The 25,580-nt window shown below is 43.0% G+C and overlaps 1 protein-coding gene and 1 long non-coding RNA gene across 2 annotated transcripts in view; one reads left to right on the forward strand and one right to left on the reverse strand.

Moving 5' to 3' along the window:
• The window catches only part of mctp1a (multiple C2 domains, transmembrane 1a), a 606,655-nt gene extending 589,191 nt beyond the window's left edge, over positions 1-17,464 (forward strand). Inside the window, exon 22 of the mRNA XM_034170058.1 lies at positions 17,168-17,464. Within this exon, the coding sequence (XP_034025949.1) occupies positions 17,168-17,239 (72 nt within the window). The 3' untranslated portion in view covers positions 17,240-17,464. The remainder of the gene's footprint in view (positions 1-17,167) is intronic.
• LOC117510360 overlaps positions 1-25,580 on the reverse strand; it is a 903,074-nt gene that overhangs the window by 81,262 nt on the left and 796,232 nt on the right. The window lies entirely within an intron of this gene.

The raw sequence follows: 25,580 nt of genomic DNA on the forward strand, positions 1-25,580 counted from the left end.
AAGTGCAGAGTAGCCACCAAAACTCCCTGAGGTGAAGCAGTACAGTGATGTTGAAAATAACAACTCCATTGGTATCCTTTGCATAGTTTTCCATCTGCTATTAGAATCCATAAAGAGTGAGTGAGCAACAATACTGGCAGAAAAAACAAAAGAAAACGGGGGGAGGTGATGGTCTATCTAGTGGATAAGGCGTTGGGTTTGAGACCAGAAGATCCTTGGTTCAAATCCCAGCCTGAGAACAGAGAAGTTTCAGAAGAAGTCGGTTTCAGCATTTTATCCGGATATTCCACTGTTAAAGGAGATTTTTTTTTAATGAAAGACGTGTGGGCGGATTGCAGCGTCGGCTCGCAGCCGCCGCGACGCTCCGCCACAGGAAAAACACCTCTGTTGGAAGCCTTAAGGACAAGTTGGAACATGTCCAGCTGTTAAACAATTTCTTATATACTCACTCCACTGAAAGCCATCAAAAGCCGCCTGGATTTTACAAATGGTTATCAACACAGAGGTGTTTTTCCTGTGCCGCCGCACCGCGCCGGCTGCGTCCTGACGCGCGGACCCGTCCGCACATCTTTCATTAAAAAAATCTTTAACAGTGGAATATCCGGATAAAATGCTGAAACCGACTTCTTCTGAAACTTCTCTGTTCTCTCACGACATCCTGGATCAATAGAGCCTGAAATGTGGAGGTTTTCAGCTTGAAACAGGCTGACGACGGCGCCTGGGAGTGCTGCACGACGTCTCGCTCCATGGGAAGTCCTTAAAGCGACAGTATCACCTCAAAATCTCTCATCAGCCGTTAAAATTTTCACCGAAAACCAGCTTAATTTTTCGAACCGTGTCCACTTCGATGTGTCTCATAGGTTTAGAAAAAATTTTGATCAAACAAAGCGCCAGTCTCTCAGCAACTTCTCAGACAAAGGAATTCCGACGAGGGGCTGGACGACTCCTCCCACAAGGAGTGCTCACAGGCGAATGACGTCACAGGCGTGGAAAAACTCACGCATGCGCACGAGGGTTCAAGCATGTCTGACGTAAAAACATATGAATGAAATCCATATAGTTTTTGAAAAAAATAAAAAGGACCTATACTTTATGGACAGCCCTCGTATTTCCTGAATTTTGACAATATTATGTTTGGTTGGCCCAGAATAAAATGACATGAAGCCAAATCTATCATTCATGTGCCAAGCCCGTGAATTTTAACATCTGTGGTCAACGCTATAACAAGAGCTTTGAAGGGTGATCGCTTTTTGCGCCTGTGCACAGGCCTGTATGCAGTAAACAGCAGTAGAGTTCGGTCATGATGTGACGAGGTTAATTGGGTTTAGTACCCACCATATAACCTGCACATGGCACAATAAGCATAGTCAGCTGTGGTAGTTGTGTAAGTGGAAGAGATCTGCACATACTGAACCCATGTGGTTTTGCATGTTCATAAACATTGTGATCAGATTAACTTCATGGTGATGACGACAAACTTTTTTTGTGTATGTTTTATCCTGCACTGATGCACATTGCCGTTGCCCTGCAGTATTAAGCTCAAAACACACACATGCATGCAGGCTGAAGCTGAAAACCCCGGGGGCCTCTGATCTGGTCAGTTCCCTCCCACAGCTGTGCTGACATACTTCCTCTCTGATGGCTTGTTGCGTGTAACTTCTTTCATCTTTACAGGGTCATAATCCTTGCTCCCCTTCCCACACCTGCCTGTGCCCCCGCTCTCATTCTTTCCATTTCTGCCGCTGTGCAGTTTTACAGTTCATCGTTTTCTGGGGCCCGCTCCATTGATAAGCACAAGGTAGGTCGTCGCTGGTTTAAATGAGCCCAAGCTGTCCCCCTCTGGAGAGGTGCAATCACCTTACACACCTGGAGCAAAAAGGACCAGAAAAGTGAAGGGGCCCAGACCTGGCAGGTATGCGGCTTTTACAAGGATCCTAATGAGGGCCTGCTGGCTCAGAAGATTGGGGGCAGAGTTTCTGATCTGTGCTGTTACTCGGGCTGCAGGAGTTTGTTTCCTAGTGTATAAGTAATCCGACTGCTACTGTACAGAGTGTCGCTGCAGCTGTTGGAATGGTAATTGCTGCCAGGTTTCACTGACAGGTTTGAGTGTCTTGAGTGGTATGGGTGAAAGAACAAGGGAGACCAGTAAGCATACATTAAAAGGAGAAAAAAAAATCCAAAGCAGGAGAACTGCAGGTTATTTGCCTAAAATATTTTTTAAAACAGACATGGTAATCTTATTCCCAGTGACTAATTAGCGCATCTCCTAGAGTTTGAATTATGAGGTTGAGAAATGTGGTATGGTGACACAAATGTCCAACCAAGTCTTCCAAATCCTGGTGGTTCTGGATTCACCGTGTGCTTGTGAGAACTGAACTCCAAACAGTGACCTAAAATAGTGACTGGATGTTGTTGGTTCTGGGTTTCTTTTGAGAATTACGCGCTTTGTCAAACTAGTGGTTACTTGAGAAGACCTACATGAGAAGTACTACTTCCATTGTGACAGAAGGTCAGTTACAACACTATTGCCATGTGATGCATTTTCCTCAGCATGATCCAGCAAGCAGTCGCATTATTGCTGAAGATCCCAGCAGAAGGATCCAAGAAGAAACCTCTGTGTCACCTGGCTTTGGCAGATAGATTAATATTTTTATAAGTTATTTATGGACTGCCTGAGTGGTAACTGTGTTGCTGTCGGATGCTGCACTGTATCACCACATGCTCCTAGATCTAAATTCACATGAATCTCATTTGTTTTTCGGACTTAGCATTGAAGAAGCTGCCCTCTGTTGCATACTGAGCAGGTTTGAGGCTGAGTGTGAAGCAACTGGGATAAGAATCAGCACCTCCAAATCTAAGACCACAGTCTCTGTCGGAAAGGGTGGATTGTCACCTCTGGGTTAGGGATGAGTTATTATCCCAAGTGCAGGAGTTTCAGTATCTTGGGGTTTTGTTGAGTAGTGGGGGTAAGTTGGAGTCTGTGATTGATAGGCAAATTGAGGCGGCCTCTGTTGTTTTATGGATGCTGTATCAGACCGTCGTGGTCAAGAAGTAGCTGAGTCAGAAGGTGAAACTCTCAATGTACCAGTCGATTTACACTCGCTGAGATTCTTCCATTGGGTATCTGGGTTTAAACTCCTGGGCAGGGTGAGAAGCTCAACTATACGGAAGGGATTCAGAGTAGAGCCACTGCTTCTTTGCATCAAAAGCAGCCAGTTGAGGTGGTTTGGACATCTGGTGAGAATGGCCCCTGGTCGTCTCCCTCAGGACGTTTTCCAGACACATCCATCTGGGAGGAGGCTGCAGGGAACCCTCAGGACACGCTGGAGGGATTATATTAACCAGCTTGCTTGGGGAAACCTCAGGATCCCCGGAAAGACTTAAGAGGACTTGGCCAAAGTTAGTGAAGTGTGGGATGACCTGCTTGGTCTACTGCCACTGTGACCCGGTGTCGCTGACCGAACAGTCCCCCTAAAAATCAGTTCTCCCTGATGATGCGATTCATATGCGATTCATAACATTTTCTTTTTATTTTTTTTTTATTTTTTTCATTTATATAGCGCCAAATCACAACAGAGTTATCTCAAGGCGCTTCACACAAGTAAGGTCTAACCTTACTAACCCCCAGATCAACAGTGGTAAGGAAAAACTCCCTCTGAGGAAGAAACCTCAAGCAAACCAGACTCAAAGGGGTGACCCTCTGCTTGGGCCATGGTACAAACATAAATTACAGAACAATTCACAGAAGAAATATACAGGAAATGCTGTTGGTGCACAGGACAGGAGGGCTGCCATCACAAATACAACTCCCATCTCTGGATGGAGCTGCACCTTAAACAGCAAGAAAAACAGAATCAGGCATCAGAAAGACAAAATATACTGTATAATTTTCCAGCATTAATCAACAAAAAAACCAGAAGAAATACTAAGGTGATCGTCGGCCACTAGCCTTAAACTTCACTAAAAGACCCAGAATTTAGGTAAAGTTGAGGTCGCGGCACGCTCCGTTTACTAATAAAGTGAATTAAAAGAGTAAAAAGCGTAAAACAAAACTATACCAGTATGCTAGCCATATGAAAGGGAAGATAAGTGCGTCTTAAGTCTGGACTTCATAGTTTCCACAGAATCTGACTGTTTTATTGACGCGGGCAGGTCATTCCACAGAACAAGTGCACAATAAGAGAAAGCTCTATGACCCACAGACTTCTTATTCACCCTACGGACACAAGTAGTCTTGCACCCTGAGAACGCAAAGCCCGGGCAGGTACGTAAGGTTTAATTAGGTCAGCTAAGTAGGGAGGTGCCAGCCCGTGAACAATTGTATAGGCTAGCAGCAGAACCTTAAAATCTGATACACCTCGTTTCTGCTTCAAACTGCACTCCAGTCATCATCTATCTCAGCGACAGATATCTGAAGCTTTTGTACAACAATTATTTCCACATAAATTCAGCATTACTTTATCATAAAAGGTGGCAGAAGCGATCAGAGCGCTGCTGCTAAACGAGCTGCTAGCAGATGCGTTCAACGCGCATTGGACATTTCAAAGCGTCACGGAATTTCTCCTCCTTTCTGCTTAAACAGCCTTGTTTCTGCTTAAAACTGACTTTAGAATGATTTAAGAGGTTTTACCTTTATCATCTAATGGTTAATAATCCCATTAATCCATTTGATTGCTCTGGGTGAAGAGACTCCGTCTCAGACATGCTGCTGTTGTCCGAAATGATGCCTGTGCACATGCAAAAGGCGGACTGATTTTTAGGGGCGGACCATTCAGTCTCCTACACCGGACTTGGATAAGCAGCAGAAATTGAATGAATGAAGCAGACATGTAAACACCACAACAAAATAGTTTGTCTGTGTAGTGTAAATAAAAAACAATTGGTTGACATTCATTTTAGTCAATATCATTGAAAGAGATCGGGACTGTTGTTGTTCAGTCAGCTGATGGAGAACTGAAACCTCTGTGAATCACTCTGTCATTGGACACAACGGGTAGTTTGCTGTGCAGACACCCTGCCCTGTGGTTTTTGGCTAAAAACAGAATGTTATGCTCTGTGATGCGTCCTGCCGCTGCCTCAGGTGGTAGGTTCACCTCATTACCTGCCCCTGCCTTACTGGGTCAAAGTAGTCTGTGGGAACAAGCCCTTGAGGCTACAGGATAATGTGGAGAGGGGTTTAGACTAAAGTTCAAATGGAGCATCCCCTCGTGGGCACACGTCTGCGGCGCTCACTGGCATGGTGCCACAGTGCACTATACCTGACAACCTGGATGACTAATGAAGTGCTATTTCAGGGCCCCAGTGTGACCTAGCAAACACACATACACACACACACACACATATATATATGCATAAATCCACATGCTGTCCCTACAGTAGTGCACGTGATGTGCAATGCGGATGTTTCGATTTAGTGTTTTGCGTCATTTGAAGGTGCTTCAGTGCAGCCAGAACTGAAGAGGTTCTAATGACTTTATAGACAAAGGGCGAGCACACCGGGCCACACTCTTTCAAAAAGCACAAACCACAACCTCGGTACGGACCAGAATTTCAACTCATCTTCTCGTCATCCCCGCCACTGCTCAGTGCACGTAAGAAAATGTACATTTAACAGGAGCATCAGTGGAAGGACTTGCAAATCAAGCTGTCAAAATCACTGACACGGGGCCCCTAACTGTGCTGTCAAACATAGCTTTAAAGGCTACAGATGACTAGTGGTGCCTGGATTCTGCAGCACACTTACCTTTTTTACTACCTGAACAGCTTACGTATTTCATTACAACCCTCTGTGAGCAACAATGATAAAGACTAGCGCAAGTGTGAGGCGGTACATGTGTATGTGACAAATGCTCCCACCTTTGGGCGGCTGTTTCATCTGCGCGGTTTGGATCTTTTACCCTGAGTAAGCTATCTTTATGGTCATTACCAGGGAATCCTTCATGCCCTCTTAAACAAGGCCAAACCAAGCGCCTTTATAGTGGTAACTATTCCCTACCTGGCGTTTGGGAGGTGTCAGCGCACTAGCATGTTTTACGACACCATTAGCTGTGTGAGCTAGGGAGCACATAAGTAGGGCCAAGGCAATTAGCATGCCAAGTGGCCCTTTATGATCGGTATAAAGGAGCAGGACCAAACCCCCAGTACAAAAATAAGCATGAATTCCAATTTAGTGGTTAATGAACAATAGGGAGTTGGGTTAATATTTTTAGACAGCATTTATGGCAGGGATGAAACCTCACTGGATATACAGGGGTCAAAGGCAGGATAGTTAAAAGTTGAAACGTTGCCAGATGCCATCGCTCACCATCTTTGCCGAGCCAGAGGTCTCCCTCTCCTTTGGTTTGTCCTTCCCTCCACCTCTCACTTTTGTGACAAATTTAAACATTTCACTGGAAGAGTACAATTAGTCATTATTCAGTATTTGCACAGCAGCTAAAAGGCAAAACTTTCTCCTTTTTTCCTGAGTTGCTCATATCACCTTGACATGCTTTTTTCCCAGCAATACTGCTGAATCCTCCAGTTTGCGAGTGTCTGAACCCTACAAAATTATGTTTCCGCGGAAACATTTAATAACCCCTATGCTCAGGTAGGCATCATAATAGATGAGTTTTGTGCTCTTTTGAAAGGCTGGTAACAAAACTGCATTGTATCATTAAAATGTTGCTGCCTTTCCTTTCTTGACTTTATTTATTTGCCTATTTGGCATTTTGCTCACTCTTATCCACCTGGGATTCCACGTCTGTCTGCCCACACTGGGAACATCAATACACTGTCAGAGGTTCACGGCGAGAGGGAGAGAGAGCAAGGATGACAATAAGGGAGAAGGAGAGCGAGAGAAAAGCGGGTTCTGGGATGCTTTGTGGGTAACACACTTCAACAAAGCAGCGTACACGGCGCCCCTTCAGCACCGCGCACTTCAAAGCCCGCTTTGCACTTGTACTGTCAACATTTGGGAGAGCAGAGAAGAGGAGCCGGGGTGGAGCAGCCTTTGAGCGGCGCTGGGTCTTTACCCACTGCCTCTTCTGTCGATGTTCCCTTTAAGCTCCCCACGCTCGCTACCAAATTGCTTACGTGCCTGACGTATTACAGTACTTTTTTTTTTTTTACTTTCACCCAATTCAGGTTTCTTTCATTTTACTAACGTCCCACTTTCTCCTTGCCTGCTCTGCTTTTTCTTCTGTTTTTGACTTTAACTAGCTCTTGTCTTCTGTATTGCTTCAGCTTTGTGTGTGTGCGCGCGTATGTGTATTAGGTGAGGCGAGCAGGTGCCATGGGTATAGCAGGCCTGTTACCTGTATGACGGAATTGAACCTGTGGCACAGCTCCATTTCTTGCAGCTGGCAGCTCATCACAGATGTGTTTGATTGAGATACTGTTTTGTCAATCCTCTTGACTAGTCTGCGCGAGAAGGAAAATCCGGCTTTCTACTTACGTGCAAACTTTTCTTTGTTTGCACAGACTTGCAAAGATTTGTGTTTGGACAGGAGTGACAGTGTGCAGAATTAAATTGCTGTGTTCCTTTTTGCTATTGTAGGCGTTTGGACATATAATGGGACCAGTAACAGTCATTGATCCTGTACAATACCTGTCCCACTTTTGGATCTGTGGCGGCTTGTTTGAAGCTTGTGACAAATGACGAGTGAGCGCTGAATAGTGAGAAAGAAATAATACAATAAAGGTGGGTTTTTTCCCCCACTTTTCTTTTGTGCAAATTTGCTTCCAGCTGTATTCTTCCAGCTGTGGTATGTGCAGATGTTCCTCCGTCATTCATGAATGAATTAAATCATTCATCCATTTAGTCACGTGTGCATCCATGGATGCACCCGCTGTCATTGAGTGCAATCAGTGTGGGCACTATGCCAGGACTGTCATGGCCCCCTGAAGAAACCCTCATACACAGACACACACACACGCACGCACGCACGCACAGATGAGGCCACATAAACCCGCTCGCTCCCTGGCTTTTTTGCTCTGTTGTCTACTTTAGTTGGCGAGGCTATAAAAGGATCCACACCCACACGAGAACAGTATCTGTCATCACTCAAATGTCCACAGATGTCCCCCTCTATCTCACCCAGTCTCCTCTTCACTCTCACTGTTTTCTTTCCCCTTTCGTTTGTTGGTTTGTCCCATCGCCGCTCTTCTTTCTTTGCTCTTTCTGTCTATTTCTGTTCCCTCTATCTTCAGCTTCCCATCACTCCTTTGTTTTCTTCACCTGGATTCCACATTGAGGAAATAACGCTGATCATCTCTTAATCTCTGATCCGGGTTTTTATTCAATCTTCTTGCTTGCCCGTGTCCAACAACAGTTGTATTTGTACAGATGTTTAGTCAGATGTTGGCCGACCTTGTAGGACTGTGAGGAGTACTGAGGTCTGAATCAGTACAGTCTGGCTGCCTAGTGAGGCAGAAAGAGCAACACATGCTCGCCTAACCAGTCGGTAAGTAACTTTATGGCACACTGGTGACCATAAAGAAATACCCGGCTGCATATTGTATGAGCAGCAATAAACTGCGCCAGCTGACAGTGGGGTGATCACCCTTTTAAATGGTAAAATTGCAAATGGGCTGCATTTCTAAAGCATTTTTCTCCAATGCAGACCGTCAAAGCGCTTTCGAATGGATGGATTTCTGTTACAGATTTTCACAAAATTTATGTATTTTCAAAATGTCAATGAAACAAACTTGCAAAATGACAGTTTCCATTGTGTGATCTTTTGTAACTACTGGGTTTCATCCTCTCAGGATACCTGAATAATTCCTGTTGAGTTCTTCCAATTTTGACAGATGTGCAAATCCTGCTAAATACAGACACCAAATAAATACACCTTTTTTTCTTGTAAGGTGTAAGATACCTTTGGTCTGTTCCTCTGTCCACATGTACTATTCCATGTATCTTTGAATGTCATGTGGCTCTTTCTGAAATGTCATGGGACCTATAATTTCAGTTTCCATTGCAGTTTTGTGAAATATGGCTTTTTGAAGTCTCCTTTAATTATCAGTCACACTATGGCAGATTGAAGAGATGTATGAGTAAAGTATACAAAATTTTGTTATCCGTTCATGTACATTTTTGTTCTGGTCAAATCCTTTTCTCATTCATTAAATGCGTTCCTTCTCAGCTGATGTCCAGCGAGTATGTTGGAAAGTTTTGAGCATGCACAAAACTTTGAGCGGACATCAGTCAGAGTGCTTTCTCAGTGGTTGCACATTTATTTACTGTTCTGTCTTGTTTGATACTCTACAATACTGATGCATTCATATTCTGTCATTGTTCAATGCTTCAGACTGGGCTTCTGATTGGCCAAAACTCCGGCATGAGTGTGAATTCAGCACCATGACAGAGGACAGTTCCCAATGCAGCAGCATGCAGCACGGCTGTTCATTTAGCCAAGGTCAGAATGAAGAAAAAGACAGCGTGGCTGTGTTTGTGTGGATCTGGAAATGAGCAAACCCGGAGTATTTTTCTTGGCACCATATTGTTTGCTGTTCTCGCTATCATTGTAGCTGCACTGAATGCTGCCACAGTGGAGAAGATGCCTACAGTGCATGAACGTAGTGAGGAAGTGTGACATCATGATCCCTGAGCTAGCCACATTCTGGCCACATTTGCGTTCAGACCTTGGCAAACACTGCTGAAATCCCCCTCTCTCCCCTCAGTTCACATATATGTCTTAAAACCTGGAAAATCATTCTGCTGAATGCAGCTCTTTGTGTTGCCAGTAGAAATGTGATGTCATCCATCCACCAGAGACCCAGATCCACCAGAGACTGGTGGGTTAAGCGATATTTTTGCCACAGGACAAATTATTTAAATCCGTTACTAATCAGTTTACTCAATCACTGTGTGATTCCACCTTTAAAAACCACCTTATGCGAGCATACAAAGTTTTTTGTGATATAGGAGTTTTTTTCAAAAGTCACATTTCCATTAAATGTATTTTTAATTTACAATTTCAAATCACGCAGTTTGAAGGGTAGTGGAAATTCACTTGATGATGCCTTACAATCACACACTGATGTCAGCCTGTTGCTGTGCAACTTACTCATCTGCACACTGGCAGCAACGTTTGGAAGAAAATACCATTAGAAGTTCCTGTGTAAATGCATCCAAGACATGGTGGTGAAGGCCATCAACAAAGTGTGAAAACTGTGGATACATTCACTTATCTCTATAGTGACATTCATGACTATAGGGTCACTGGACAGAGGTGTTTGGTGATGCTGACTCCTTTGCAGGAGAAAAAAGGTTCAAGTTATTTGGGCCTTAGTACATCGTTTCATGCTGCATGGTTTTGAAACTTGGACGCAGGCGCTAAAGGGGTCAAATATGACGCATATGACGTAATGTCTCTACTTCCGTGATACCAACCACAGCATTTTCAATGGCGTTTTGGGCAAATTACACGCAAACAAAGTGAAAATGCAAAGAAAAAGTGACGATGCAGTGGGAAAGTGGACATGTGCTGCGGTTTGTTTATGATCCAAAGCACAAATGTTGTTGAGGCGGTTTTGCAGGCGAGAGAACAGAACTACTCTGGTTAGCTATGTAGGCTAACACTTACTGACATGACCTCCTCGCAGTTTCTTCTTCACCAGGAACTGAAAAACAAAATACTTTTCGCGACTGCTTCAGTGATTGCAGCCAAAAACAAAACCGTACACCATTTATCCGTGTGAAGTTATGCTGTATATATATTAAATGGAGGTCCCCATAAGTGGTCAAATCCCACAATATCATGGAAGGTTAAAATGAGACTACAGTCTGCTATTGAGGACCCCAGCATCTGGAGCAGGTCAAGGTGATGCCAACATTTCACCTGGCTGCAGCATGTAAATAATTCCTTTCCAGAGGTGGGGATATTTGTCTGATTGTTGGCCATCCAGGACCCAGAGCAATTCTATGGTGTAGTGGATACATAGATGTGCGGCATGAGCACATGCTCCCAGACCTGACCTTTTTCATGTCAGCGTTGAATATGTTTCATGAATTACTGATTTCTGTATGTAGAATGTACAGCATGTTTAATGACTAGCCCTATGTGGGCAATTAGCAGTCAAACATGCCATATACTATATTTTCTGGAGTATAAGCCACAGGTTTATTTACTAGTTTGGGAGTTCCTGTGACTTATACACCAGATAGTTTATATACCATAAATCACACGTTTGTTATGAGTAGTAATATTAAATATGGTACCGATTTAAAAAAAGATTTTCCAAGGAATCAAAGGACTAAATAAAATAAGCTCCAATAATGAAAGAATAAATGCCAAAAATAAAAAAGTCTCTATAAAAATGCACAAAACCCTAACTTAAATTGCTGATATTACAGGAAAAAAGTATGATTATACGCCAGTGGGACCTATACTCCAGTACTACTTATGCTTCAGTGTGACTTATATGTTGTTCTCTTCAACAGGCTGTTATTGACAGGTGTGACACTCTGGAAAATACAACCCCAATTCCAATGAGGACATTGTGTGAAATGTAAATAAAAACAGAATACAATGATTTGCAAATCCTCTTCAATCTATATTCAATTGAATACACCACAAAGACAAGATATTTAATGTTCAAACTGATAAACTTTGTTTTTGTGCAAATACAAAAACTCCTTTTTTGTGCTCCTTTTATACCCAATCACGACACTCACCTGTATCCAATTAACCTGTTCACCTGTGGAATGTTCCAAATAGGTGTTCTTTGAGCATTCATCAACTGTCCCAGCTTTTTTGAATGGTGTTGCAGGCATCCATTTCAAAATGAGCAAATATTTGCACAAAAACAATAAAGTTGATCAGTTTGAACATTAAATATCTTGTCTTTGTGGTGTATTCAGTTGAATACAGGTTGAAGAGGATTTGCAAATCATTGTATTTTGTTTTTATTTACATTTTACACAACATCTCAACCTCATTGGAATTGGGGTTGTATAGTGAACTTAGCAATGTCTGATATAAATGGTAATATGCTCCATATCTGGTAATTCCCAAAGAAACTTTCATCACTGATGGTGTTATTATTTTATTGGCAAAGCCATGCCCTTGTAATTGTTAATGATTGTGTGGTGTGTTAGTACTGGTGTTTGTATTTGCAAGAGTCTTTACTTTTAAGGACACACATCTCATTATATGTACCGTACGGTGCAGACAGAGGGTACTGGAAGACTTGATTGAAGCGGCAGTTCCAGTCAAAGCTGGACTGATGAAGACTTGTTCCCAGCTGGCGCTGAGACGCCGCTGTTACCGTCCACAGCAGACAGGCCCACCACGAGACGGAACAGAGAAAGCGTGTTGATGTCAGTTTGTTGTCTGCTTGGAAAATCAGAGAGGATGTCAGTCAGTGAGAAAGGCAGAGTAGCCTGCAGTACATCAGCCTCGGATTGATCCCACAGATGATACTGGCTGCTTGCTGATGTGACTGTTGAGTCTTTTCAGTTTTCTCTTCGAATACTGACTCGTTGGCTACTGCTTGTCAGTGTCAACAATCTGACTAGGCCCATGTGTGCACGTGTGTGTACACATCTAAAGGCAAGAGACTGCTGGAGTGACAGTCTGTGGTTGTTAAGTTTCCACTATTGTGATGCACTTGTGTACGTGTGTCCATCAATTGGGAGCAGTTTCTTTTAAGCTCTGTTCACCAGCATGTTTGTATGTACAGCATCACGTCAAATGGAAATCAATTCTCTTTGGGAGAAACACGTTTCATGAAACCAGGCTTGCTGCTGCTGATCAAGTGACTATAATGTGCCACAAACACACATCTGTTTAGTGAGAACAGCAGGAGTACTCATGAACAACTGTGTCAACATATGACACCACGTTTTTGGTGCGTCACACAAAATAATTAAAAAATGGCATCACCAATTCCTTTACAACACTTTCAGATAATTTATGCAATCCATCCTTTTCATCAGGCAGCCAGATTTCTTTTTTATTATTTATTTTTATGTGTCTGTTTTTTATTACAACTCAGAGGTAAAACTGTCTTATAGGCAGCTCTCACCACTGTGCACATATTATAGGTACATTTAACCTGCATAAATTTATAGCTTTTGGACACATTAAGTAGGTCTACTTTTACAATTAATGAAAAACTATTCTCGCTAATATAGCTAAAAATTTTAAAAATATGTAATTTCTTTTTGTGATGAATCCACAGAATTTTTAGGTGATCTGGAATTTATGAGAAAACAAGCGCAAACGGACATTTCTGACATCCACCAATCCAGATCCAGATCACCTCCAAAAGTCTTCCAAAATTCAGTGGGGTCTTCCATGGCCTAATATCTATCTGTGGTGCAAATTTGGTGAGAATCTGTGAAGTAGTTTTGACGTAATCCTTCAAAGCCTATATAAAGTGAAATCTTGATCCAGAATCCGGATCTGGATCACCTCCAAAATTCAATGGAGTCTTCCATGGCCTAATATCTATCTGTGGTGAAAATTTCATCAAAATCTGTGCAGTAGTTTTTACGTAAACCTGCTGACAGACAGACAAAAAATAAATAAATAAACACAGATGACTTTGTTACATCCTTGGCAGATGTAATGATTTCAGTGATGCAGAAGAGAGGGCAAGCAGGGTGGAGTGTTGTGGGCTGGGGTGTTTGGCTGGCTTGGTTTTTGTTTTCTGTTTCTCCCACCAGGTGGTATGCATTCAGGACTGAGTGGCTGAGCATTAGGACCTCACCCTGAACACCTGAGGCTTGTTTTCACATGCAGGTCATCAGGACTCACAGCTGTGGTGTATTCTGTCTTGATCAGAGATTGCTGCATTTAAACCTTGAATGCACAGTGTGTGATTGCCAGAGACTCAACCTTGTGAGCAGACGTGTGAGATCAGGAGAACAATCTCACCATCACGGACGCAGAGACCGCTCCAGGTTTGACGCCACAGTCTGTGAAGGAGGATTGGGTGAGGTCTCACGCTCTTCAGCACACTTCCTGAGGTAATTTGGTTTTGGTGACTTTTATGAAGTAATGACAGTGGATTTGGTGTCCCTCACACCTTGTGTTATTGGGCTGTCACGTTATGCTAATTGTCTAATCAGCTTCTGCTGCAGTGGAGATTTGAACTGAATTGTTCCGTGCCTGCAGGGTGAGAAGCTGATGTATAGATTTAAGCCAGGAAGTGTTTGCTGATTGTGTGCACCTTTGAGTTGTGTCTCTCTGTGTGGAGTTGGACTCACCTCCATGTTTTCTTTCTTCACAGACTTGGTTTGTCGCGGCCACCCGGGTGGGGTGGGGGTCGGCGGGGTCCCTGGGTCCGCACTGCTGTGGCTCCGGACCATTTGCGCTGTTGAGAGCGCGCCGTGTTTCCACCTCACCAGACCGCAGACTTTTTAGTTGTTTAGCACTTCACCCACTGTTATGTTTATTAAATTCTGTTACCTTTTGAACCGTGCTCTGCTTATTTTATGCTGGGTCCTTTCAAACGCTGGGTCGGTGCTCCGACCGCGTCCAAAACATAACATGGAGCAGGTGAAGTAGAGTGGCAGGAGTGATTTGTGATAGAAGCATATGATCTGCAAAAGTGTAAAGAAAAGTTTACCAGATTAGTGAGACCAGTTATGTTATGCGGCTAGGACGCGGTAGCACTGGTTTGTTTCATTAAGGGTGATGAGGATGGGCAGGATTAGGAATAAAGATATCAGAGGGACAGCACAGGTAGGATGCTGTGGAATTCATAGAACTGAGATTCAGATTGCTTGTACATGTACAGAAGAGGGATGCTCGGGGTATATAGGGAGAAGAATGCTGAGGATGGCGCCGCCAGTGTTGTGTGGGCCGCCAGAAGACGAGGTACTGCTGGCCCACCACCAGAGGGCGCCCTGTCTGGAGTGCGGGCTCCAGGCACCAGAGGGCGCAGCCGCCTCACAGGAGCAGCCAGGGTGACAGCTGTCACGCATCACCTGCAACAGCTGTTACCAATCATCTGATCGGCAGGAGTATATCAGCAGGACGACGTCTCCACCTCTTTGCCGAGATATCGTTCTACCTGGAAGGTAATATTCTCAGCTGACTGCTTGACAGTAACCTTTTGTGAGTGACAGCAGACTTTTTCTCCAACGAGAGGTGGAGGTAGCTTCCCTGCCGTGCAGGTTGCTGGGTGCAGACGCGCCCACGTTTAATTGTGTTTTTGTTCCTCGCCAGCAGTACCAGGTCCGACACGCGGAGGCAGTGGCCACCTGGGAGTTCGGGACTTGGCGGCTCCAGTATTCCCGGGGTCTGGTGGCGGAGGAAATCGTGTGGTTCCGGTTCTGCTTTGGACAGGCGTCTCCTATCTTCGAGCCTGCCCACACGACACCTTTGTGAATTGACTCTGGTCTAATGTTGTAATCTGTTGTATTTGTTGTGCACATTCACAACAGTAAAGTGTTGTTATTTGACCTGCTCCATTGTCCGTTCATTTGCGCCCCCTGTTGTGGGTCCGTGTACCTACACTTTCCCAACAGCCAGGTAGGTTTATGGATGTGGTGAGGGGAAGACATGTAGGTGGTTGGTGTGACAGAAGAAGATGCAGTTGGCTGCTTCTAACTGGAGCAGCCAAAGGAAGAAGCAATGTAGCCAGTGGATAAGTGAACATAAATTGATTAAAGTTAGTTTTGTTCTTCTGTAACTAACAGCTAATAGATTCTGTTCATGTGTGGAGAATAGAGGAATCTGCACACTGACTATTTTGTAAGGACAGGCTGCCATCTGATCGATAACTCAAGTTCATCCAGCTATTTCCAAATGGTTTTCTCATTAGAAGCTGCCACCAGTGGGCGCCAATGTGCTACCCCTCCCGGGAAATGTGATTTATACAGTTACTACTTGTGTGTTTTTGCTCAACAGATAGTGGTGTAACAGATCATAGTTGATCCATGAACTGTACAAATTGCCCCTCACGGTTTGGCATCCAGTACATATGATCCACAGATTTATTGCAAAGTTTAGTAATGGTGTGCAGCACAGATTTATTGTTTTTGAAGGAGTAACTGCCTAAATATCAGTGGAGATGTCACTGAAACTGTGATTGGAGAAAAAAGATGTGCATTGACATGATTGAAGCCTGTTAAAAGCAGACGGTCTCTGCCGCCTCACACTGCACATGTTCTGTGACAGCCTGTGAAGCTCAATGCATTTTGGAGTCCAAGCATGACATAATCACTAAGAAATATCAGGAAGACTGACCCAACTCTTGCTGAGTGGTAGTTATCCTGAAAGTGCTATAGAAATAAAGTTATTATTATTATTATACCCTCTCACCAGACAATGTACATGACATCTTCATTTCTTTGAAAAAAAAAAAATTAGAAGTTAAAAACTCAGGTTTGTTTTGTTTTCCATCTTTCTTCATTACGTTTTATCACATTCACAAAGTTTTTATAATGTTCATATAAATAAAAGAATCTGTATTTTAAAAAAGTTATTTAAAACGTTGGACACCTTGTTTACATTCTTCTTTAAGTTCTTTTTAAAAATGGAAAGCAATGTTATATTTGTTTCTGAGCCTTTGTTTATGATCCGAAAAATGATTGGGTCCAACTTGTCCTATAACAGGTCTATGACCTCCAAAGACTGAAAAAGATAAGTAAGTCAGAAAAAAACAAGAAGATTGAGTGTGGATATTTGTGCAGGTTAATAGTAATTATGGGCCATGCCCCTTTTACATTCTGCTTTGTCTTTGTTGTATGACGCTGACGTAGAAAGACGCTGCACTCTGTTTCTGGTGTCAAAGGGGTTAGCGTTCATTTTCTACCGTTTGTCTCTTTCCCGTCATTCTGCCCTTTGTCTCTTCACTGGCTTTGCCATGCTGAGATGACTCTGTTGTCTCTCCAAGCTTTCCCATGAGCCCTTGCCCCGCTCTGTTTGTTTGTGTGATCTCTCCCTTCAGGCCACTGTTACACATCTGTGGAAGTGTACGTGTATATTTGTGCGGCAGGGCGAGTGTACTTGGAGCTTTGAACACCAGTGTGCATCTATTGTTGAGTATGAGTCAGTGTGTATCTGTGTGTGTGTGTGTGTGTGTGTGTGTGTATGTGTGTGTAATCCTTTCCCTGAGGCCACTGTTCCACACAGCTGGACTCAGAGAGCCTCTGGAGGCTTTCTCTGCTTTTCAAGCATCCTTTGCTCTTTCCACCTGACCGGGTGGTGTGTGCGTCTGTGTGTTTTAACAGGTGCAGTACCGAGAGCTGAAACTGGATCCCAATCCCAGTCCAAATAAAAGGAAGAAAAACAACCCCGGGTAGATGACTGCATCCGCCCACTGACTCTGTCTTCTCCACTTTTCTTCTCTTGGTCTAATACTGGACACAGAGGAGCCAAGGAAGACCACCTCAGCTCATCTAGTCATCGTCTCGTCCCCCTCTTCTCTGAAAACCTGTTTGTGTCTTTAATGATGATGTACAGTATCCTCAAGTGTAGCTTTTAAATTAATGATCATTCTTATTCCCATCATGCTACTGAGTGATCTTAAAGGCCATTTGCTTTGCTGCGTCACTCAGAGTCAACATTTTAGCATTTTTACCCACCGTCCCACAATGACACAGTCACTCCATCCATTTTCATCCAAAGGTCATTACACACCAGAGGCAAATTGTTTGTGTGATTAATTTTCTTTTCTTTTTTAAGCTCTCCTGTAAATGCCAAAAAAAGTCGAATTTTGCCTCTCTGTAAGCCTACGAGCTGAAAAACCACCAATCTCAGTGATATTTGCCATATTTTGTAAAGCACGTGGACAACAGATATATTTAAAAAAGTTCAGAAATGCCAGCTTCATAACGCAGGGTGAATTAATGGCTCACAATGGATTTTCAATGGAAACTCACTGGGTTGGGGGGCGGGGGTGACAAAGCAGACTCAGCCACATATGTACGAAGAATCTTCAAAACAATCTTCACAAAGTTCAGAAATAGACATTCTTGCTAATGTCATACTCCATGTGATCCACACCCCTAGGCTTGTTTTTTTTACACCCCCCAAGTGTTTCTCTTATGCTGATAAAATGTGTAGTGAGTGGTTTTTACTCTATCCTCAGAGGTAACGAAATTCATCCTGGAAGGATTTTGATCCTCGTAAAGGGCCCATAGTATGTAAAAATTTTTGTGTCTATCTTTGACAGTTAATTATGATTTGGGATTGGTGTTAAACATCTCCAAAGTCTGACATGTCTATAAATTTTAATGCAAAAACTCCTGTCCTATAAGCAAAATATAAAGCCGAAACAAAGCATTTTAGATTGTATCGTAAAAATCCCATCCTTCTGGAATTTGAACTGCACACTAATACACACTAAGCCATCCTGCGCTCTGTGTGACATGGTCACATGATCTCTGGGTCGTTTTCACATGTTTTAATTTCACATCTGTGTGTGAAGTAAAAAAAAGTCTTCAACATGTAGGTCCTCATCTCCGGATTTCAGAGCGTGAAGCAGATTGTTTTTTCAGATCAATGCATTTTTCCTGCATGTACAAGAGTCAGACCAATCAAAGTGACGTTTGATGACACTTTGTTGGTGATGCCAATACATTTGGAGGAAAACAAGCCTTCAGGGTTCTAGTGCTTCTTGCTTTTACTCTGTGGTTTTGGTTTTGGACTTGGATGCTATCCTGTGACCTAAACTGCTGACTGAATCTCTTTGGCACTAGGTCTCTCTGAAGGAGTCTTAGCTGGAGTGACTTTATCACAAGTTTAACTTTCATTGTGAGGGAGCATCAGCTATGACGTTTTGGCATAGCTGATGTGCATTTTTGTGGGTATGATCCAGCATTTCTGCCTGGGTGGTTACCATCCAGAATCCAACACTGTTCCAATGTGTTGTGGAGGTGGTGACATGCTGCACCATTGCATGACATCACCTGTTGCATGCTGAACACTCAAAGCATCAGTTTGTATTTACGTTTGTATGTCCTCAGCATAAGGCAACATGACCTCTTCAAGTATTTTGACATATCCAGACTGATCCATGATACCTGGTATACGATATATAGGCCCAACACCATAGTAGGAGAAACATGCCCATATCATGATGCTTGCACCACATTGTTCTTCTGAACAATGTCTTGAACATCCCATTTTCCTCAGGCTTTCAAAGAGAAAAGCATGTTCAACAGGTGCTGGCTTCATCCTTAAATAGGGGACACCTGATTCACACCTGTTTGTTCCACAAAATTGATGAACTCACTGACTGAATGCCACACTACTATTATTGTGAACACCCCCTTTTCTACTTTTTTTTTTACTAATAGCCTAATTTCATAGCCTTATGAGTGTGCATATCATGAATGCTTGGTCTTGTTGGATTTGTGAGAATCTGCTGAATCTACTGGTACATTGTTTCCCATGTAACAATAAGAAATATACTCAAAACCTGGATTAATCTTTTTAGTCACATAGCACTATTATTATTCTGTACACTACTGTATGATACTTTAATTCACACACTTCCTATTCTGTGGCTGCTTTGGGTCAGCTGACCTCAGATTGTTGTCCATCGTTACGTAGGCAAGTGAGTCCTCACACTAAATCTTTAATTGATTTAGATGACAAATTCTTAACATTTTGTCTTCCTCGTTGATTTGAAGAAAAGGACCAGGTCAGTGCCACTTTTTTCTTTTATAGAATGGGGATAAAGAGAAATGTTTGATGTCGATGTTGACCTTGAAAATTTTAGATAATATTCTAATGTTGAATTATTATTTTGTCACATTTTTACTGTGAAGCACTGTTTATGCTCCCCGTAGAACTGTCAATGATGTTACCCTGGCAGTAATTTCAATTGTTTCCACTTAACTCAGCCAGCCAAGTTGATTAGCAATTACCGGGATAGCCTCCAGATATATCTCGCTATACAAACACAAAAACGGACCCACAGAGAGAACCATCATGACGATGACATCTATTTGTGCTTTCGTGAAATGGCCAGTTTTTACACTCCAAAATAAGTTCCAATCTTGGAGAGTGGTGACAGATCAAAGTACAGCGATTTTCAGTACTTATCCAAAAATGACTTATCCAATAATCATTATCAAATAATATCCAGAAGATAAACAAATGAGACTGTCAGAGACTGCCTGTGTTGGTGTAATACCCTCTTTGTAATGTAATGCCCACACAACTGTGCAAAAGAATTATGCACATTTAATCTCCCTCATGTGTTTACAAGTAATGAAACACTAAAACAAGTACATAGAAATAGCTGTGATCACTTTTCACCTTTTTGAGTAACCATGTTTTCTACATTTCATAAGAAAGTTGGTGTGTATTTAATCAAGTTTTAGCATCATTTTATGAATTGATCAATGGATCACCAAGTTTTCTAAATTTGAAAATAAAGTCTCACATAGGTTTTGTTGGGGAAAAAAAGTGTTTGGAACATTAAGAATTTTAATTTATTTTGACCTATTGAAGAAAATAAGGACAGTGGTTTCAAATCCCGGTCCTGAAGGACCCTTTACCGACATATTTCCTATCTCTACTTGCTCTTCCAACAGCTGATTAGGTGTCACTAAGAGATGTATGTTGATTGGGTATTGGCAGAGCAGGGAGAGATGAAGAAAGGTGCCTAAAACTTTTGCGCAACATTATTGGTTCAACCTGGTGGGTGTGGTCGGGACAAGTGGGTTGAGTTGGGACATTTTTGTCATTGCAAATTTGTTTCAATAACAGTAAAAACTACTGCATATTCAGCTCTGAAATGTCAGGTTCTGATAGACAGATACAGGTGAGGATATGTGTGAAACTCATATTTGGGGCCATGGTGGCATCTTTTGTCATGCACAATGAACATAAATTGAAGACATAGATCTATTGTTTTGCTTATGAAACCTTGTTGCTCAGTGCAGGCCAGGGCTATTTGTTCACCAACCTTGGTGGAAAAACATTCTATTTCATTATGTTTTAAGGTGGAGCTGCATTAAAAGGCGAAGCTGAAAGAGAAAAAAGGTAAATGGGGTGTGCAATTAGCAGCAGTCTCGATCATCCAGCCCTCCACCATAGAAAAAGAGAGTCTTGATTCAAGCAAGTTTATCAACTGCATGGTGGAAGGCAGCAAGGATATTCTTCCTTAATCTGAACACCGAGTACCGATTTGTCCTTTGACAAAAGCAACAGTTCCCCATAAAGTCCAAGAGGATTTTTAAACAAAAACAACTCAAATGCTTACAAATTTTGTTGACGCTTTGGGCGTGCAACAACTGTGCCATCATTTCTGCACTGCCCTCTGATGGTCACAGTCAAAATGTCTGTGCGTGAGGACGTGTCTCAGTGTGCTGCTCTCACCTTTTGATTGTTAATTGGTTTTCCCCACTAACCCTGCAGGAAACATTGAGTCTGACCCTGCACGACTGCAGTTTCACTTTGAGGATCTTGTTTTTGTTAACACTTTAAGAAAGAAAAGAATTTGACTATGCGCGCTTGCTAATTTTCTCCGGGTCACATCAGATTTAATTTTGTAACTTGAAATTTGATAGTGAAGTTCGTACCAGACATCCACTGCACTGTATTACATGTAACGCACTGGTGTAGGCTCGAAATTGCTGCATTGTTTTTGGATATTTGCATTGTAATACAGCACACTGAGATGCTGGTTATTGTTTTACAGGTTATGGGGCCAAAATAATCAGCACCAGAAGAGTTTTGTTCCAAGTGAGTGCCAGCAATTTTGGAGTGAAAATACTTCGAGTCACTTGTATTTTACCTCCTGTTGCGAAGACACGTCGGTCGGCCACCTCCTGTCAGTCAGCGGGTGCAGCACGTGGGGTTTAGTTGCATTGAATGCAGACGTTACACACTCTGTGCGGAGTGTGTAACGTCTGGCAGGTAGGCCTCTGGGCAGCCGCAGCCCTAATCTTATTTGAAAGGCTGGTCTCTTTTCCTTGTGTGCTGTTTGCCACATAAGCATTCATGCACAAACCCACGGCGCTCTAGGATAGCTGCTCGCTTACAGATGAAAACAACTCGTTTCTCTCCTCGCACACAAACAAACACGCTGTCTGTGATGCTGTGCCCCAGGCTGGCCGCCCTCTCCATCTGCCCCACCCCCCGGTGCCCACAGCTCAACTTTGATCTCTCCTTCCATAGACCGGAGGCTTGTGCATGTAAGAGCGTTTTACGTGCACGTTTGTGCAATCAAAGACGTGTTGCATTTCTCACCGTCGCTGTGTTCTGATTGTTTTCTTCCCTCCAGCTGTAGACCTGACATGAAGAGTCGTTGCGTTGAATGCGAGCGCGGCGTGTTGTGGAAGTGCCAGCTGTTACTCGCAGCAGAGGGCTACTGGCCCAGAGCGAAGGCCGTCACAGCTCTGGACCAAACCAGACAACGCAGGTCCCAAGTCCCACCCACCCCCCGAGCCTCATCCCATCAAGGGGCCGCTCAGAGGGGACTCAGGACCTGCGGACCTGTGTTGTCTGGGATTGAGAGATGTGCGCATGTGTGCATGGCTTTGTGTTTTATGGCATTCAGAGCTCACTTCCCATCGTGCTTTTCTCCCGTCGTGGTTCCTCCATTCGTCAGTGAGCAGGGTTGCGACCCTGTCTGAAGCGAGGGTCTCCTGGGCTTCTCGCCGAGCATCTGTTGAAAGATCACAGCCGTGGCTACGTTTGAGGAGGTCTCCCCTCATCCTACTGATCCCTCGCCTCCCCCCTTCCTCCTCCTCGTCTTTTTGTTCTATTCCTCCTCTGTCTGTGTATTTGTCTGTCTTCGGCTGCCACTCCCCTCGCCACCACATCTGTAGCTCTCTGCCACCCTGTCATTGTCTCACCCTGTCTGTCAGCATTCCTCCATCCCGCTGCTTAAATATCAGCAGACTCGGATCTGTCACTCCATTGATTTTGTTTTGAGGAATCTACTTGAAAGACAACAACAGACTGTCCCCTAAGAGCTGTGTCGCAGACTGATTATAGCCTCCGCCACAAGCCCTCTTGTAAAGGACAGCTTTTCATAATGCCAGACAGTACCATCAGAATAGCTGATATGTGTACGATTCTCATTTTACATTTCAAATTGTGGTGACTGTTGTGTTGTACTGCATCCAAATACATTTCTGCTTTTTTTTTTTCCTTTTTTTACATTTGCAAGCAAACCAAAGGGGATTTTACTTTGTATTTCATGATGTAGAGAGAGAGAAAAAAAAAATCTATAAAGGAATGTATCAGATAGCTGTAAAGAAAAAGCCACTTTAATTTGCACCAAGTTGAAATGAGACTATTTTTTAAATGACACTGTACATAACTAAATACATGTTAATTTATGGGTGTATTTTATACAGTATGCCTGTTGGTGTAGATATTGTCTTGTAGATGTATGCCTGCATCATTTTTTAATCTTTTCCGCCTGCAATGTTGCCTGCCTGTGACATCATCTTAGTGCGTCTGGAAATGACCAGCGACGAAAAGCAGAATGATTAGTCAATTAATAATAATCGCCAAATGTTTTGATAATCAAATCATAACTTATTTACAGTGAAAAAGAATGCCACATTTGGACATGTTCTAGATTCAGCTCTTTGTGTGCATTGCAAAAAGTAAACCGCTTTGAATATGTATTAAATGGGGTTAAAGCAGATAATGTACAACAGTGTATAGGTTTTCCAACTATCCAAACCAATAATGAAATGTCTTAAAGCACTTTGAATCTGGATCATTTAGAGGAAATCTTGTGTTTTGACATGAACTGTTTTGATTTTAAGATATTGTAATCCAATGATAGAATGGTTTAAACCGATTGTAAACCACTTTGAACTTGTTTTAAACTGGTTTAAATCAACATGTATACTGATTTGAAACTTTGCTCACCAAATGTTATAAAATTATTCTAATCTGGCTAATTTTATGGTAATCTTGTGTTTTAATGTAAAATTGTTTTAACAGTTGTACACCACAAACTGATTTTAAACCACTTTCAAAATATTAAATTAGTTTAAAACATTATATCGGCGGGGATTATACTGATTTCAAACACATCCGAACCAATAATGTCATAATTTTTTTTATGTGGCTAATTCAGAGGTAATGTTCAGTTTTGACATGAAATGGTTTTGATTTGAACTGTTAAACATTAATTACAGAATTATTAAACCTATTGTAAATCAATGTGAACATGTTTTAAACAGGTTTAAATCTCATAAAATGCTTTTATGTTAGATAGTAGCTAGGTTTATACTGGTTTTATACACTTTAAGTCCAAAAATAAAGTTAATAATACATTTTTAATCTGAATAATTTGAAGGTAATTTTGTTTTGAAATAAACTGGTTTGATTTTAAACTCTTGTACACCATGGATAGGATGGCAAACTGATTTTAAACCACTTTGAACATGTTTCAACAGGTTTAAATCAAATAATGCCTGAGGTAATACTGGCTTTGTACACCTGAACCTAAATAATGTCATAAAATGAGGTGATCTTGAGTTTTGACATAAAATGTTTTTTGATTCTTACTGTTGTACACCAAATATAGACTGATTTCAATATTTGAAACATCTTACTTTTACTATTTTGTGCCCTGAAACAATCATTAAATGTCATAAAATGGTTTTAACGTGGTTAATTCAGAATTAATCTGGTTTTAGCCTTCTCTACCAGGGGTAGTTGTTGTGAAAGTGTAGGAACACGGACCCACAACAGGGGGCGCAAATGAACGGACAATGGAGGAATCAAATAACACTGTTTTTACTGTTGTGAAAACAGGCACAACAACACAGCCGATTACAATATTGAGACTGAGTCCAATAACAACGGTGTCGTGTGGGCAGGCTCGACGATAGGAGACGTCTGTCCAAGTCGAACCGGAACCAACCCGATTTCCTCTGCCACCGAACCCCGGGAATACTGGAGCCGCCATGTCCCGAATCCCCAGGTGGCCACTGCCTCCGCTCGTCGGATCCGGTACTGCTGGCAAGGAACAAAAACAGTCAGGTGTGGATGCGGCTGCACCCAGTAACACGGAGGGTGGAGAGTCCACCTCCACCTCTCGTTAACAACGATACAGGAGTGTAGGAAGGTGAGTACTTATCCAAAAGTTGTTCAGTAGTCAGCTGTCCTACAAATGCTCCACAAGAAATACAACAATGGTTAATTATATGTATGGGCAGAGATTGTTACCTCTTTGGTCAGGCGATATCTCGGCAAATGAGGTGGAGATGCCGTCCTGCTGATATACCTCCGTATTGATTGGGATCAGCTGTCTCCAGTGATGGATGACAGCTGTCGTCCTGGCTGCTCCCGTAAGGCGGCAGCGCCCTCCGGTGCCTGGAGCCCGCACTCCAGGCAGGGCGCCCTCTAGTGGTGGTGGGCCAGCAGTACCTCCTCTTCAGCGGCCCACACAACAGGACCCCCCCCTCAACGGGCGCCTCCTGGCGCACGACAGGGTTTGTCAGGGTGGCGACGGTAGAAGTCGGCCAGGAGGGCCGGGTCAAGGATGAAGCCCTTCTTCACCCAGGAGCGTTCTTCGGGGCCGTACCCCTCCCAGTCCACCAGATACTGAAAACCCCGGCCCATTCGTCGAGGAGCCGGCGCACGGTCCAAGCCGGCTCTCCGTCGATGATCCGGGCAGGAGGTGGCGCCGGACCCGGAGTGCAGAGGGGTGAGGTG

The sequence above is a fragment of the Thalassophryne amazonica genome, chromosome 5, assembly GCF_902500255.1.
Source record: "Thalassophryne amazonica chromosome 5, fThaAma1.1, whole genome shotgun sequence".
Taxonomy (NCBI): Eukaryota; Metazoa; Chordata; class Actinopteri; order Batrachoidiformes; family Batrachoididae; genus Thalassophryne; species Thalassophryne amazonica.